Genomic DNA, 19,156 nt, shown 5'->3' on the forward strand with positions numbered 1-19,156 from the left:
CTATGCTTTAAAAGTCGCCTCGTGTGAGTCGATCCATCCTTGTTTCGGACACCCCTCAGTAGGTCGCGCTGACATCGGCCAGTACCACCAACTTCGAGATATCGAAGTCAGTATTTCTCGACAAGCCCCTCGGAAATCTTCGGGACCTTTCGGTCCGGAAGCCGAAGCCTCCCCCCTTTCTTTTGATTGACTTCGCCTTTTAATTATGAGTCGCTGCCGCCCTAAACTTACTTCGCGCCGTGACAGCAGACTGACCACACCGTATCGTCGGTGAGCCGCACATCAAGACTTCACTCCAGTCGTTATTTAAAGATGTAATCAGCTAGGCAAGGGATGTGATTCCCAAAACTTTAGAAATTAGTCATTAGTCAGTCTGCGTACTTCGTAGAAGTAGACATGCTTCGTCAATAATACTTCATAACATGTTCTATCTTTTGAATAATGGAAACGACCGCTACAAACGTGTGTTCGCGAGCTCCGCATCCTGGCTAACACTTGAAGCCATCTCCCTGTATGACAAGGTCCAAGGGCCGGATGCGGACCTAAGAACACCACCCTCGAGTCCTTCTTACTTCAATCAGGACGACTAAGGCATCCTGGCGGCTCGTTAGCAGCTCAACTTCGGCCAGCGAACGTCAAAGCTCCAGTCCTCCATTTTTTATGTCTTCTGTAAAAACATTAAATCACAACGTTGAAAAGATCGGAACACCAGAAATTTTTCTTTCGGGACTTTAATGGGATTGTTAATTATTAACCTGTTTATTGTTTGTGATTCCATTGTGAATATGTACAATGATTAATGGTAATTTTCTAATTAGGGTCGGCCCATTCTTTTGATAATCTAATTTTAAATCAATGTTAAAGTAATTTAATATTATATATTTGTTAATCAATTTATTAAGTTTATTATTCTATGTGAAATTAATCAAAACTCAAATAAACATAGAGGTACTTATATCTAGACGAAATCGTTATTTTGCCTGTTGAAACTAAAAGATCTGCCAGTTACACAAGTTATCAAGAGAGAGTGAAGTGTGAGAAATTGATAGCAAGATTTAGGCTTACTGTTTACTCTGTTATTACTGATGTGTAACACCTTCTCAGGTCAAAAGTATCTACAGCGGCACTCTTCCAATTCAGCTATAGGCAACAAACCCAGATCCTCGTTAGCTTCTATAACTAATTATAGATGCATATTCAGATTTTTATTTAAAAACTGATACTTAAATACGATTTTGAATAATCCATCAACGAGAGTTAATTTTCAATTTTGTAAGACTCGTGTCCAAATAGTTTTGCTTATCAACAACAGATGTCGCCACATGTTGTGTAAGTTAAATATTATTAGTTTTTCATGTGAGATGCGGGATGCTCACTAACGATCGCAAAAGAAGGAAGGCTTCGTTAGACCTCGAGAAGGAAATTGGTCTTCTATGATTATGATTCTTAAATGTCTCAATTCATGTTAATTGACTGATTAATAAATGTTTCTTGTTTGATATCCACAATATAAAAATATTTTTAGTGATAATTTGGTAGCACAAATTTACAGTTTGTATGTAACTCAAAATAAAATTAATTTCCTCATTATGTAAAAACGTTTATTTCGAGCAATTGTAGATGGGTAGCCTCAACCTCTGGTCATAGCATCGCCTTAACTAAAGAGGACAATGCCGGGCGTAACCCTGACACAGTTGCATCCTCAATTGCATGTATGGGACCATAAATGGTGAATGGGCTGAATATGCGGGCAAAAGCAGATGCGATTGAAACCTTTCTGGGGGGTTCGACTGCCGAGCCCCGGTGCATCGGCCCCAAAGGGCCCCATAGTGAATGGATCAGGCCTATGGTAATGGAAGGACCGAGTATGGCACTGCGGTGTTCTGGTGCACCCGGGCTTTAAAAATATCTGTAAACCACTCGACTAAGGTGTGATACGTTCCCCTGGTTCAGTGGTTGGGGAAGGTACCGAGGAAACCCCGAGGCCCTCCAGCATACGCACTGTGGTTACCAATTCTAGCCGGGGCTTTCTGCGATTGCCACCGGATGAGTTCAGGCACGTCCGGGCCTTAATCGGCTGTAAATCCGCCGGGCCGAGCTACGGTGGGTCAGAGGGTAGTCCGAGGAGACGAGGACATCCAGTGGAGTAACTCTAAACAGTGACGGTTTGGTTAGCTTCCGGCGAACGGTCTGCCGAGTCGACGCCAAGTTGGTAGTAGTACGGGAAGGATCCATCATGTTTGAATGGTGTCCCGTTGAGGTTTCCTCTAAGGCTCTGGATTCTTGATGGGTAGGCCTCGTACTTGGTATTGGTGGCTCCGATCGCTTGGAGCAGACTCCAAGTGTTCTCTAGCCCGATGCGGAGTCGACGTGAGCAACGACACAGCTCCGGTGCTAGCCTGGACAGCTAGTAGAGGTTGGATAGGCCTCCACCGGACCACGGGTTCACTGGGTGATTGAGGGGTCCCAGTGATATGTGGGAGAACGGGGTAGGGGCCTGCAATGCTGAATTACGTCTATAGAGCTTTGGACGCAGCCACTTGTCTGGTTAGCTGAGTGAGGCAGGGGGTGACGGTGGTGTCTATAATGGGATGGGTAGCCTCAGCCTCTGGACATAGCTTGATCTCTAACACCTCTCCTATACGCGTATACGGCGTATCCGTACCCACGCCCGTGGGGGCCCCAGGCCGGCAGGGACACTCTGGCTAAGAGGGCTGGGTTAACAAATAAAAAGGGGAGCAATCTCTTTGACATTCGTGTCTAAAACATAGTATCGAGAAACTCTGTCGGGAAGCAAAGGATTATGTAGGCAAAGGATCTGGGCGGTCTCTGTCTTCAGTAAACCGATTGGATCTATGAATTAGTCAGTTAAAGCCGACGCAGGACTAACTTTTTATAAGATTGCTAACTTCCACAAGTGTTCCTGTAGTAAAATATAAATTATGTAATAAATTATATTTGTAAAAAAGTGTTTTTCCCCGAATTTATAGCTAATTAATTACGAATTTTCTAAGATAGTGGTCATAACGGCTTACTGTAGGCCGGTTGGCCAGGAAACTAATCTGCTTTTAGGACCTTTCACCATATTTATTTAAATTATTTTATGTAAAATTATTATTTTTTAATTAATCAATTATCAAACCAAAAACAATAAACCATCCAACAATCAGTATATTAAATCAGATTTTTTTGATGATTTTTGGAAATTTTCCCGAATATATAGATAAATAATTATGGATTTCCAAGATGGTGTTCAAATTTCCAGTGGCGTGTGCCACGGTAATAATAAATAGTTACTGCGCTCTAGTGGGTACAACTTAAACTAACATGGAGGCAGTGCACTCTAGCAGACGAAAACAAGATAGTAACCTCCTGCAGACGAAAACAAGATGGCTGACGTGACATCATACTAGCTGGCGATATGTATACCTTGGCATTAGTGGTGGGAGGTCAGTCTGTCGGTGGCTTCAGTGGAGGAAGGATCCGATGCCATTTTTTTTTTGCCCACACCGGGTTCAAACCAAGAACATAAGTTTTTTATAATTTATTGAAATTTGATTAATTAATTGTTATAAATCTTAAAATTGTTCCCATTAATATCTGATTAAAGAAACAGATTTTCAAAATGCCGGACGTAACGATAATTGTAGCAGTTAGGTCAAAATTCGAGATGGCGGATGTGACGTAAAAATATTTTAATATTTATTTAGTATTATTCTTTATTAATGAAATATATGTTTCTTCTCGCCGGGAGTCGTACCGAGGACCGAAATCAATTAAGTAAATAAACAATTGAAGTAAGCATTTGTTTTTAATTTTTTCGGAAATTTTCTGTTAAAATTATAGAATTTGAATTTTATGGCCGCCGGAAGTGACGTAATACGAGATGGCCAGCGTAAGTGACGTAATCCAAGATAGTGGTCGAACAATACCAATCCCCAGCTATCAGCCGGTGCCCCCATAGGTACCTACCAAATACACCTATTTTTATGTGTTTTTCGTTCTCTTGAATGTTTGTTGACAGGGCTATGCCAGTTTTTCCAATGTACATGCATCCACATTCACAGGGGATCTTATAAACACAGTACTGACATAGTAATTTGTGGTTGGTTTTACTCTTTATAACATGATTTAGTAGTGGATTATGACTTGAAAACTTTTCTTAGTCTGTGTATGTATCATAATTGTTTTCAAGTGGTCACGAACATATGAATTAACCCATGTGCCACTTGGTTTTTCTCAGAGTGATTTGCGATTTGTTAAATATGTTGAGTTGTTTTATGATGCTAGGTGGTCCGCCGTTTGATATAAGTTGATACTTTAAGTAATCTTTGTCATCAACAAATTATTTTTGTCGGAACATTTATTTCAGCTCGTTTAATTAAAACTGTGCTCTCTGATATTTAAAGTTTGACATCAGTTGATTAAGTCTCGTTCTCTGTTAGTTTATGTTTTCAAATTTATTATTTATTTTGAATTATTGAAGTTTTTCCATGACATACAGTGTAAAATGTCAATGACTTATGTTGAAAAAGTTGTAAATCAAAAGGCCCCATGGCATAAATCGTTTAAATAACGTATCGATGCCCAGTATGGACCCAGTATACATCTTTCAATTCTAAAATTAAAAAAATAATAATTTCTGTGTTATAATTACTTGACTTTTAAAATTTTGCAGAACGGTGTGACGTCCAATGTACTAACTGTAAATTGTCCTGTTAACAGCAATCAAACCTGTAAAATGACAGAGAACAAGTCTGAACTTGTAAAATGAAAGAATAGATTTTTGCCATTGCCATAGTACAAAGCTTACTAATGAAATATCTTAAATCATTCTGCTACTCCAGTCAGTACTCAGCATCAAAGACTTCAATAGTATTTACCAATCCATCTCAAATCTAGCGATGAAGAAATCATTGAAATTCAAAGCAAACCAACAACTAACCATACTTCTTGGTTCGAAAGTATTAACTGCACTTCTGATGCCAAAATTTTTAAAAAATACAGTCATAAATGTATCTATAAAATTTCTTTATAAATGTCACAACCATGATTTAGAAAAAGGGCTTGATTTCAATATTGCTCTTCATAGAAGTTCTGTTTAAAAATAGCTTATTTTATAGAAAATTCCATATTCAAACTACCAGCAATCGTACAGAAGTTGTTTCGGTAGACCATTCCAACCAAAATAATTACATCATACAGGTGAAAAAAAAAACCAAATTTTTCCTCTGACGACCTCAAAGCCATCTAACAATGTTCTGACATCGTCATCCTTCGTGCTGACAAGGGCCGGGCCACAGTCATACTAGACCAAAGTGACTATGGTGATTAAGGCACCAATCTAAAATCTTCAGACAAATATGTGCATCAAAACAAAGATCTAACTTCCAGCATTGAATGCAAAATATACCATACCCTGAAAAATCACTAGAGCCACATACCAGACAAAATCAGGGGTTCCATAATACTACACAGCAGTAAGCCACTTCACAAATTATGGCCTCCCATAAATCCACAAACCAGGCCTGCCTTTGCGAACTATAATCAGATCTTGTTATTCTCCATTACAAAAATTTTCTAAATTTCTGCTAAAAATTATGGAACCACTCACACGCCAGTCACCTATCTTCGTTATAGATTAAGTTCACTTCATCTCCATAACCAAGACATTAAAAATAGCACTGCCGATATACTCGTGAACTTTGGTGTTCTAAGTCCAGTCACCAATGTGCCTGTACCATGTACACTTAATGTTGTGAAAACCAAATATCAAAATGACAGAACCTTGAAAGAAAGAACAGAAAAACCTATTCCATCACTCGTGGAACTTATCACTCTCTGTTATAATACAGCCTTTTTCCAGTTCAAATACGAATTGTACAAGAAGACAGTCGGAATTTGCAATGAGTTCATCAATTTCTCCCTCTATTGCCAAAAATTTAATGGAGATTTTCAAGCAAGGAGTACTGAACATGAACAACATTCTACAAAAAATATGGCATCGTTATGTTGACGACACTTCTCTTGTCTAACAACATGGCACCGAAAAGCTAGAAGAGTTTACTAATTTCCTTAATTCACTTAGGCCATCTATTCAGTTAACATATTAAATGGAAACCGGAGAGAATCTTTCTTTCCTATATGTACTTTTCTCCTTAAAAAGACCTGCAAAATATCTCTAAAATGTATATTAAACCAACAGATATCTTCCGAAAAGCACCAAAACAGGCACTTATCACACGCTTTAATGAAACAAGCTGAAAAAATTTGTTCCAGCAAGAAATCAGTAGCTGATTACCAAAATTACTCTTAGGATAAACTTATATCAAACGGCTACCCACCTGGCATCATAAAACCGCACATGACAACCAACAAATCGCAAATCACGCTAGTAAAATTACAGAAAAACCAAGTGGCACATGATTTATTTCTTATGTTCGTGGCCTCTTGAATAAGATTGAGGAGCAAACATAGACTAAGAACAGTTTTCAAATCAAATTCCACTACCTAAAGCATGATCACGGGAGTAAAACCATCCATATTTTAGTTCCAATGGCCGTACTGTGTTTATAAAATCCCCCCTAAATGTAGTTGCATTTACTTTAGAGAAACTTGTAGAGCATTTTCACCACACATTTAAGGGCTCTAAAACATCATGACGAAGGGTGTAACACAAAACTCTAGACTTGCAAACATGCCTGAAACAACAACCATAACAACTCTGGGACAATGCTGTGCCACTCATATATGAAGAACACCCAATAAAAATGTATCTAGAGGAATTAGCTTTTATTTTTAGGAATTGCCAAATTTTTATTCAACACAATACTAATTTTTAAAAAATATATGGAAACAATTAATTAAAAAAGAATTTATTTTACTACAAAACAAACTTTCAAACCAACAACCATCCCATCAAGCCACCATCGAATAATATCAGCCTTTAGGTGAAAGGTTAATCAGAGGAGCACCCGCCTGCTATTGGCTGTGCCTATAGAGGTGGTTGAACACACATATAATCCCCCGTTTTCCATTTTCTGATATCAGTCAGTTTGTGCTTGATGATGGGAATAGATTCCAGTTACCAAAATGTCGCAACTATTTGCTCATAGGAAGCCGACTGTGTTCGTCTGTGTGTCATAGTTTTGCTGTCCATAATACCTGTTTAATTTAATCTTTATGTTTGTCTGTTTTCTGCAATGTCTAAGTTTGTTGTTTGTCTGCATTCACTGTTCTTCTTGAAACTGTCTCGTCATTGCAACCCCATTGTTTTCTTCTGTGCTGTTATGTTTTTATGAGTTAATTCCTTCTACGGAAATTTCTGTGCTGTCCGATGTTTAAAGTTTTAAATCAGCTGATTTACGCTTGTTCCTGTTGATTTATGTTTTGATTTTGTATATTTTTATTTTGCAAAATTGAAGATTTTTCTATGATTAACATCGAAAAAATTCAATTAACCATGTCCAAAGAATTGTATTAATTCATAATTCCTCATTGCATTGATAATTTAAAGAACGGAATTGTTTGTGTGTTTATGGGACATAAGATAAAGTGGGGTGGGTGGCGTGCAGGTGGCAGGTCATCTTCGATTTCGGTGTTCCAATTTCACCTTTTTCAATTTAAAAAATTCTCAAAATATTTCAGAATACTATCATATTTATTATTTCCTACGATTTATTTCCCATTTTGAGAGAACATTGTTAATTTCTTCCAAAGTCGGTGGCTTAAAAATGTCACAAGTGGCCTGACTTTTCCATAACTACTTAAATTTCTCAAACTGACTAAAAATTACAAGCTGCTAGATTGAGGACCTTGACATTTGACCAAGCCGCCATATTTGTTTTTATTAAATTTTAATTTAAAATAAAATTATTTTAACGAAACCTTAAAACATATATAATATGGAAGTGCTTACTTCATCGGGTTCAGAGACCTCGTTTCAAACCCTAAGAATAAAATTTAATACAAAATTTAACAAATAAATATCAACTTTAAATAAATTTAATTTTTAATTATATACAACTTAAGTCAAAATCATATGTGATTCTGTGTTGAAATTTTAGTGTATTCATTTAAAACCCTTTCCTGCCTGGCGGTACTTGTGAGTCCCACAATATTTGAAGCCCCATAGAAATAGTGTGTGCATGTTTGAAACCACATGCTGCCTGTCGGGACCTCTGGGTCCCTGTATAGCTCCGCTCTGCCAGTTGTCGAAGAAGTTCGATTGACAGCCAAGAGGTTGTAGCACTAAAACGGCAGCACTGCACCAGTCTGGAGCGCCCTTTTTTTTGTTTTTTGAGCTGGACATATGATAAATGCCTGCCAGGACTTAAAATTCCCATCATTAAAAAATATATTAAATATAAATAAAAAAAATTGGAAAACATTATGGCCTCATTTTATGCCTACTTAAATATAAAAATGAAATAAAAATTACAAAATTCAATTTTTTTACATTTCTAGGCAGGAAAGGGTTAAAAAACATTTCACTCAGTATCAATCACCAGGAATCTTTACCTACCAGCAGAATGAGACTCCCACTACGATCAAGATGTATATTACGGCATATAATATACGGCGGGAGGCAAATGTAACTTCATGGAGGTCATATTGGCTGCATATGAAATTATCTTTTCGTCTGGTTGAATGTGCTAGTGTCGATCGTCATCCCACTTAACTTGTTACCCGCTGAAACGTACTAGTGTCAATCCCCAGATGGCCAGACACCACACCGGTCATCATTTTGTCTACCATTTTAGCCAGCATCTTAAACATTTTTTTTAATTAAACCCAAATATTTGGCTAAATTAAAAAAAAATATTTCAATTGATTTAGTTATTTATTGAATTGTGGTCCTTAGTTCGACCTTTAATCAGTATAAATAATTAATTAAAGCTTTAAAAGTAATTAAAGTGCATTTATTAAAGTTAACAGGATTCCATAAAAGTATATGTCCCGGGTTATACTTTAAGATAGAGCACAAATATAAATTTCATCATACCTTACCATATCATTTCCTGGAGCATACTAATTATCTTTATAATAATTTACAAAATAAGCATCCTTTTGGTCCATATAAGGTGAGCCATACAACCACAATATTACCAACTACAAGCATTTAGACCAAGAGTCTCAGAACCAAGAGACCAAGAACAGTCATTCTCAACATACATCTGTCATCATAAACAAACCATTCGACGGACAACCACTACCAGATCCTACCTCTCTTCACATGCATTACCATACATTGACAAACATCCTCACACACATCATCGCACATTGACGAACATCTTTGCAACTGCCGTCGTACATAAACGATTATCGACGAACATCTTAAGACGCAAAGAAGAACAATTCGAAACACAATATCCATTATCAGCACCAATTCAGTGCACATCCAACATTATCGTTAGACAATTCAACACACATCCACCATTGTCAACTCACATACACAATAACCAACCCACAATTTGACGCACATTTACGAACATCTAAACACACATGAACAATTTCACCAAAATCGATGCACATTCAGAAATCTCGACATACATTTCGGCGCACATTACCGATCATCTACATGCAATTAGACCCACATTTACCAAATATCAACACACAATTAGACACATTATGGCTCCAAATTTCTCCGACCGGCTTCACACGATTCCAATTAGCTACACATTTGGCTACACATGACTACACATATAGGCTTTTGACTACACATTTGGCTACACATGGCTAAACCTCTTGCTATACATTTGGCTACACACCGTTACACATGTCTTCACATTTGGTTACATACACAGACATTAAGCTCTTCAAACTATTATAATTTTTATCCTGAACGAAATTGAATACCTTATTATTATGGATACATACACAACTTTAAAAACTTTTACTAAAAATGGCAGGTTAACTAACCTTGAATTAAAATGCATGGAGGTTAATCAATTTTCGAAACATTCTTAGAAATCTCCATTCAAGTTAGGCACTTTTTATACCACTTAATACATTCCTAACATATTATTTGAAACCATAACATGTTCACTCTATATTTAAATCAATATATTTTAAAATTTATAAGCAATACTTACTGACATTATTACTATCAAGCACGTAGGTATATAGGTGTGAAAGAGATAATACCCAAGGCGACGTTTCAGTACAAATACGACCTCAAGGCATGTGAAGTTACCTGGAAAAGAATTTATATTTTGTGTGATGAATCAAGTAAAAAAATTTATTAAGAAAAAATAAATTCCAATGATTGTATACCACTGTACACATTAACATACAAAGTGATAAAAACATACACAAACGCACACAAACACATACAACACAAAATACAGAAATATGACCTATAATCACTTTTATTCATTGGAAAATTAAATATTTATTTGGTTAGATATAAAAATTATAACTGTTATGCGTCTTAAAATTTTATGAATAAGTTACTAATAAATATTTTATGGACAGGAAAGTAAGCATTAAGCCCCTACTGTTACTGGGAAAAAAATGTAGATAAAAATCTGTTACCAACCATTTGCAGCGCTAGAATTTCCTGAAATAATTAAATCATTTATAGTTTAGGAATGTATGAACTTACAATTTATGAAAACCGATGAATTATTTCTCTACTTCATCACATATTTTATCTTTCGAAGTCATTTCTTGATGTCCAGTTTTAGAATTTAATATATATGTTAGCATATTAAATATATTCTTTCGGAATATCTATTCATTTAATACATTAAATACATTTAATACTAGTTCTTATATTTTTAATATTAGCTGTGGAGCACTCTAATAAGAAAAGATGTTTTAAAAACAATATATTTCGCGAAATACACCATGAGATACCACAAATTCCTTTCAATAGTACTGCATTAAGACTGTTTTAAAAATCAATTATCTTAAGTACTTTCAGGTGAAACAATTTGAAAATTGTTATTTTGTTTTAGTTTATCACTAAAACTTAAGTAGAAATTGTTTAAAAATCAACTGTAGCCTAATCTGTGTTGATAAATTACCTGTAGAGTACACTTGCGTGCAGTCAGCAGTTGAGTTTTTCACAAGTTGCAACTGTGGGAGCTCTATGTTTTCGTCTACTACAAGAGGAACATCAGGATCCCACTGGAAAATCATGTCATCCGTAGTGTGGGACACTATAAAGAAAACATATACATTAAGTATGTTACATAAAAAAGATGTTTTATAATACCTATTGTTTTCGCCATTTTAATCAAAGATTTTATGTGGTTTTATGTCGTAAGAATGTGAGAACGAAACGTTAAATTACAACTACCAAAAGGACATTTCAATTAAAGAATTTATTTCCTTTCAATATCAGATACATATACACTATCTTCTTCTAGTTGTAGCATCCCCTGAACAAGTGATATATTGGCCCCTAATTTAGAACGGCTTTGATTTCCTTGCATAATTCCCAAATATATCCAGGCCAATTTATAAAAATAAAAGAGAGGGTTGTGTCTGCCTGCGTGCATGTCTGTCTTACATGTAGCGTGAAGTTGGAAATGCCTAGAGCCTTGAAATTGTTTACATAGATACTTTAGATGACGTCTGTGTGAACGAAGAAGCTATTTTTCAAATTTGGATTATAATTTCACTATTTTAATATTTAAGTTATTTTTTATCACAATTTCCCAATTTATCCGCTTCTAATAAACCATTAAAAGACGATCTTTACGTTGTTATGTACAACCTGATGGCTTCAGTAAAATTGTTCCGAATTTCTAACTTAATTTACCGAGATAGTTCGTGAAATTTAAAGTATTGTGAAAATTTTTATTTATACACTGTATTATTTTAATGAAACAGAAATACTCATGTCAAATTACAGATATTTGTAAATTGGTACATTTGCATGAAAACAACTGTATGACTAAAAAATAGTGTTCGCAGTAATACTAGGTTCGGATACTTACCCAAACATTTATGCTTGTGTTGTCCCAGTACCTCCAATAGTTAATGTTATTTGTAAAACGTTCCTTAAATAGCTTTCCAGTTTCAACTGCGCACATAATAAGTATGATACAACAAAGCAAATAAAATTGTTGAATATTGGATAATCTTTATAGTGTAAATATTATGCCTGAAGGAAACATCAATTTAAAAAAAAAAAATTATACTCCAACTTTCGTAAGAATTAATCAGTATTATATCTAAAAACATATTCCATATATGCTAAAATGCAATAGCTGTGTGATGTATAAATTTACAATTTTTTTGTTGTAATATTACAATCTCTTTCTTGGCCACTGGTTTCCTAAATAATTTTTTGTGAAAGTGCAGAATTTATATTCTGTGGGCACGTTTGTTTTGGTTTTTATGATCGTTGGTTTTTTACTTCACGAGAAATAACTGTTGCTATGAGATGATTTGTTAAATACATAACACATATAACATTTCGATTTTACAAATACATAATTATTTTGATTAAAATTTTATTTTGAAAGATACTTAAATAACTTATTTCTTGTCTGGTTTTTCTACAACCAACATTTATAGCATTGTAAATACATTCTTCCCGGCAGTCGTATGTGTCCATTAGTGTGTTGCAAACTCTGCTACTTATAAACTAACAACTTATTAAAGCCAAATATGTTTTTAACTCTACAACTGGCAAACAAACAAAAATGTAGCTGTAAAAAATTCTCACTTAGTTTCATCAAGCCTGAAAATGTCTACGTATTCACTGATTTATAATTTAAAAAAAACCTTATTGTTGTAACCTGCTATTTAAATAAAGGTGCCGGTGTTTCATGTTTTTTTTTTACATTTGTATATATTTGGAGATTAAGTTTTTGGATTTTAATGAGCATAAGGGTGTAAAGTATTCTATTCATATCAATTTTGGAAAGATTAATATAAAAATAATAGAACCACGTGATTTACCATCTTTTAAAATTCACTCCCTAATTGATTAGGATGGGAGAAAAATCGGTTAGGCTACCTGTAAGCCTCAAAAAACATGGGAGCTTGTATGTTATCACTCTCGAAATTGTAATCATAAATGTAATTTTGTAATTAATATGTAACAATTATATTAAGTTTTATTGTGTGTATTGCTTTACGTTAGGATGTTTTAATTTATAACTTTGTTTTCTTATAATGTTATAGAACTATCAGTATCTTGAAATTGGCACTAGTGAAGCCACAGGTATTCAAGGTACTAGAATTGTTATACCAACAACTTGGTTAGTTAATACGCACAATGAGACTGTGAATATATCATTGTATTTTTATTGGTCCTGTAATGGTTTGGTCGAATAATGTTCACATTAATGCATCTGATGACAACTGAAAAAATGAACCGTACTGTGGTTGCCAGGTATCACATCAGACCAAATAGACTTCATTCAGCATTACATGTCCTAGACATTTACAAATTCATAGAAAGCACAGCTAAGAAATGCTTCGTACCGTTCTGATCAAGATTCCAAAAAAAAATCACTATATCTATTTTCTCTAAATCAACAAAATCTTACAATATTAATTTTTTTATCTGCATCGAATGGGCGTACATCCTCCAACTCAATAGATCTGTATGAATATGCAGTGATCTTCAGAGATGTATAGTGATCATCCCTTTCTGCTATTGAGGACACGATTATTTTCCTTAAAATGGCGTTAAACTAGCCACTTAAAAGCAAGCATAGAATATATATTACTATCTTAAGAAGTTTCTAAAGCCGTTTCCTTTCAATGACAACACCGAAATTAATAGACGAGTTAACAACTTCATCACTTAGCAACTATGGGCAATGTGGTGACCTAGTTATGAAGAGCTTGAGTGAATGGAGACGATACAAAGCCATTAAGTTAAACATATAAATACTACATTTTATGGTCAAAAATTTAGACATTGGCTCGAATCCTCGGTCTTTCTTAGGCAAATTTACATTTCAAACTCTTTTGTTGGCTGCATTTTTATGTCAAGTTTGATTCGCATGTTATTGTTTAATGTTATTTAGGGTCAAAGTAAAACGTTTGTACACAAAAATAAATTTTTAATAAATAAAGTAAAGTTTACTCAATGAGCAGGATAACACTTAAATACAAACACGCCCCTACATTTAGATACACGGCCAGGAAGGTAAACCTGTACAACATGTATTTTTTCTGTTCATTAGTACTCAGCATTAATTTTATTTTATTTTTAGAACTCGCAATGAACCTTGATAGAATAGTATTCAATGTGCATGTAAGGCATCGACATATGTAGGTATTCGTCGCCTGAGTTAAATAAAATTGCAAATCTTAGGTAAGCCATATTAGACAAAGATATCTAAGTTAATTGTAGACACAAAGATATCAGAAATTGTATTAAAATAACTTAAAATTGGGCACGTATTTAAAGTATCGTAAAGCTAATGGACTGCATACGTGAATATAAATAAGAACGAAAACACAAATAAGTTTAAGTACTAAAAAATAGTTATTTAATATTTTCCACATATAATATGAAAACTAAAAGTACTTACAACTTTCCATCTGCAATTTGCATTCCTGGGTGTCATGTGGATAGATCATGAAGTTCATCGCACATGACAAAGTTAGTGTTAACCTGCAATGAGGGAAAAGTATTAAAAATTTTACTGAACATTCTATTTTGATAATTTTATTATTCTATAGAAATTTGAGCTTATTATAAATTTGTCTTAAGAATTATTAATTTGTTTTTGGGGAAGAGTGGTTAGATAATTCATACTGGAAATATTAAAATTAAGAACATAAAAATAACACAATTATAACATTAAATATAAGATTAATACAAATATTTGATGCTGTGATTAGAAACTTGTTATATAGTCAGTTTTTCAACTACATATATCACAAAGCCAGCCACTATAAATATATAAAATGCATTTGTTTAGACACGTTAGCAGATGGAAAATGCAGAAGTTGGGAAAAAGTATTTATTATGGGACTACGACTTTGTGGTGGCGTCTGGTGGCGGCTTGCCAGTCGTGAGAAATCGGCCATGTTCGGGTGTGTCCACCGCTCATTGCCTCTGATCAGGAGGTCGGCAGCCATTTTAAATGACGCCACATCCGCTATCATGGAAATATTAAGCTATAAATTCGGAATAGATTCCAAAATTCATAAAAAAAATCATATATTAGTGTACTGACAAATTAAATTGATTTCCGTCCTAGTTTCTGTACTTTCTTGATGCAAAAAAGTTTATTTTAGGCAAAAATACTTATTTAATAAAACATTGTAAAAAAACCTAAAATAGGCATTTATTCGTCATCTACCAGTCTCCATATGATTCGATCGATTCCTTTCCTTGGTTTTAACCTTGCTCAATGCAAAAATATATATTTATTTTATTTTCCATTGAAGTGTAACATGTTCAAGGAAAGATATCAACAAAATTACAAATAAAAATTACAAAAATTCAACAACTACAAACAAATAAATTACTAGCGTTTCTACAGTTTTCTTAGAAAGCGAAGCAAGTCCTCTGGACGCATTGACATGTGTTTTCAGGGCTGTTATAAATGAAAGTCGATTAACCAGGCACGTCTAATTAGTGGTCAGGCACATCCAGTCGGTGCCAGCCACATCCAGGTGATCATATAGGAACATCATATAGGTTGGTCAGACACGCACGTCCAGTCGGTTGGTCAGGCTAACACATCAAGTCGGTGGCTAGGCACGTATATTCAGTGTACAGGAACACTCGTCCAGTAGGTGGAAAGTTGCATTCTGTTGTTGGCTAGGAGCAAACAGTTGTTGGCCAGGCACATCCAGTTGGTGGCCAGGCACATCCAGTCTATGGCCAGGTACGTCAGATGGGTTGGACAGACACATCTAGCAGGTTGGTCAGACTTTTTCATTTGGTGTGCATGCACATACAGTCAGTAGCCAAGAGATCTACTATTTCGTTACTTGGAATTTTTCAAACAGGTAATGTACAATGTCAGACTTGTAGGCCAACCGTCTGCGAAACAAGAGGTCTAATACTTCGATACTCGGCTAATATTTTTAACAGGTCATGTAAAAAGACATGCGCATAGGCCAAGCGTCTTCAAACCAATAAATATTTTTCGGTGATACTCGGCGTACGTTTTAAACAAGTCATGTTCAATGTCAAGCGTATAGACCAAGCATCTCAAAACCACGAGACCATTCGTGTCCCGACTAAAGACTTGTTGATGTACATTCGTGAAAAAGGAGGCACGATAAAAAAATAAGTACATTTGGAAACACAGTAAAAAAAAATAAAGCAAATTTTGAAGAATTCATAAAATGAAGCACATTTCGAAGCTCAATCAGAAAAATGGAAGCACATCGGGAACCATATTAAAAGAGGAAGCATATTGGGAACCACATCTAAAAAAAGTAAGCACATTGGAAATCACATTCAAAAAAAGGAAGCACATTAAAAAACATACTCGACAAAAAGAAAGCACATTTAACGAAAAAGACACACATTTAGACGATAAATCATTTCAGCAGGGATACGAGCTCACCAAAGTGATACGATCTCATAAAAGGGATGCGATCCAAACAGAGGTACATGTTCTCAACAGAGGGATATGCTCTCATCAGAGGGATAAAATCTCATTAGAGGGATACGATCTCATCAAAGTAATACGATCTCATTAGATGGATACGATCTCATCAGAGAAATACGATCTCATCAGAGGGATACGATCTCATAAAAGGGATACAATCTCATCAGAGAGATACGATTTCATTAGTAGGATACGTTATTACAGACTTGACTACGGGCATTAACTATAATATCGTACATTTACACAAACATTCAGCTCAGTAGGATGCGATCACCAATTTACAGTAAACTACATTGCCTCAAGCTGTCTTTGGCTCCAACTTGTTTTGGCTGCAACTATCTTAGGCCTAAATGCTCAAGTGACATTTGGCTACGAGGCTGCATGGCTACAAGGCTACTTGGTTACATGGTTACGAGGCTACATGACTATGAGATTATAAAGCTATGAAGATACAAGTCATCGAGTTTAGGGTCACAAAGCAACGAGGCTACGAGGCTACAATTACACAACGCTCGAACTGTTTTTGGCTCCAACTGTTCCAGCGACATTTTGCTACAAGACTACTACAATACAAGACTATACGGCTACGAGGCTTCATGGCTACAAAGCTACAAGTTTACGAGGCTATGAGGCTACATAACTTAAACTGGTTACAAAAGTGACATTCAGTAGCGAGAGTTAGTTTATCTCATGCAAAAAAAAATTGTTGCAAATAGTTCGGATTCTTGTCAACAGATGTTGTCAAAAGTCTTGTACTATTATGATTTTTTATGTGGGATACGGGATGCTCACTCACGATCGCAAGAGGAGGGCTTCGCTAAGCCTCAAGGGGAAGGGTAATAGTCTCGCATGTCTGTGTTTCTCAGCTGTCTTAAGGCATAGTAATAGACTGAATATTGAATTTTTTTGGTTTTGTTTGAAGTTCATATGAATTAAAAATTAATAGTTTTATTTCGGTAAATGGAATTAAACAAAACTATTAATGCAATTGCATATCTGTTATCAGGAAAAAAAATTGTTTACAGCGTTTATTTTCTCAGGAATAACCAGAAGCACTCTGATAAAACCAACGAATTATTTGACGGGAATTATAGGAAGCACATGGAGAAAACCAATGAAATATTCACAGAAATATCCAGGAACATACGAAGAAATACAACATAATATTGACATGAATAATCAGGAGCACACAGAGAAAACCAAAAGAAGTCTCTCCAGGAGTGACCAGAAGCATTTGGAGAAAACCAACCAAATATTGACAGAAATAATCTGAAGCACACGTAAAACACCTACAAAATATTCACAAGAATAATCGGGAGCACCCAGAGAGAACCAACTAAACATTGTTAGGAATAATGAGGAGCACACAGAGAACCACAAAAAAATATTATCAAAATTATCAGTACACATGGAGAAAACCATCAAAATATATGTTTTGCTAAATCAAGATAGGTGAATCACCAAAAGTGTATTTAAAAAAAATTACAAAACAAATTTTGGTTTGTGCTAGAACTCTATCCATGCTGAACAAAGGAGAAGATAACAAGGTGAAATTTTTTTTTAATTGTTTAAAAAGAAATTTTATGATTCCTTTACCAATATTTAGCAAAACGTGCGTTGGTTTTTCTCCATGTTCTCCAGATTAGTTTGGCCAATATTTTGTTGGGATTCTCTGTATACTTCTGTTTATTCCTGTCAATATTTGGATGGTTTTCTCCAAGTGCTTCTGGTCATTCCTGGCTAGACTTCTGTTGGTTTTCCCCGTGTGCTCCTGATTATTGGGGTCAATATTTTGTGGATAACGTCGTGTGCTCCTGGTTATTCATACCAATACTTCATTGGTTTTCACCATGTGCTCCTGATTATTCAAGTCAATATTTTGTTGGGATTCTCCGAGTGCTTCTGTTTATTTCTGGAGAGACTTCTACTGGAATTCAGCGAGTGCTTCTGGATATTTCCGAAAAAAATTAATTCTGCATGCTTTTTCTTCGATATGAGATATGCAATTGTATTCAAAATTTCGTCTGATTGGTGAATTCAATTTACCGAAGAAAATATACCAATATTTAATTCACGTTTTAATTCAAACAAAACAAAATATGATTTATTACTCATTCTATTATAATGCCTTCTGACAGCTGAGAGACATGGATATGCAAGACGATTTCCGTCCCCGTGAGGTATAGCAAGGCTCTCCTCTTTTGATCGTGAGTGCTAATACCGCATCCCCTTGAAAAAATAATAATAGTGTAACTGAACCCAAATGGCGATATATGTTGACAAGAAACGGATCTATTTGCAAAAACTTTTATTTGAATGAGATAAACTAACTCTCACTGCTGAATGTCGTTATTATTGCCAGTTGAAGTCATGTAGCCTCGTAGCCTCGTAGACTTAGCAATGAAGCCTCATAGCCTTATAGCCTTGTATACTTGTAGTCTTGTAGCCAAATGTAACCAGAGTATTTAGGCCACATTCACTTGGAGCCAAAGATATTTGGAGGCATTATAGCCTACCGTAAATTAGCGACTGCATCCTACTGAGCTGAATGTTCGTGTAAATGTATGACCTTATCGTTATATACGCATTGTCAAGTCTGTATTAAC

The 19,156-nt window shown here is 35.2% G+C and overlaps 1 protein-coding gene across 2 annotated transcripts in view; it reads right to left on the reverse strand.

The window, feature by feature from the left end:
• LOC134529380 (glycine receptor subunit alpha-2) overlaps positions 1–19,156 on the reverse strand; it is a 314,756-nt gene that overhangs the window by 63,332 nt on the left and 232,268 nt on the right. For both annotated transcript variants that reach the window (XM_063363379.1, XM_063363377.1), the window contains exons 7-9: positions 14,508–14,590; positions 11,031–11,165; positions 10,095–10,195 (exon numbers count right to left, since the gene is read on the reverse strand). In XM_063363379.1, the coding sequence (XP_063219449.1) occupies positions 10,095–10,195; positions 11,031–11,165; positions 14,508–14,590 (319 nt within the window). The remainder of the gene's footprint in view (positions 1–10,094; positions 10,196–11,030; positions 11,166–14,507; positions 14,591–19,156) is intronic.

This window comes from Bacillus rossius, chromosome 2 (genome assembly GCF_032445375.1).
Source record: "Bacillus rossius redtenbacheri isolate Brsri chromosome 2, Brsri_v3, whole genome shotgun sequence".
Classification (NCBI taxonomy): Eukaryota; Metazoa; Arthropoda; class Insecta; order Phasmatodea; family Bacillidae; genus Bacillus; species Bacillus rossius.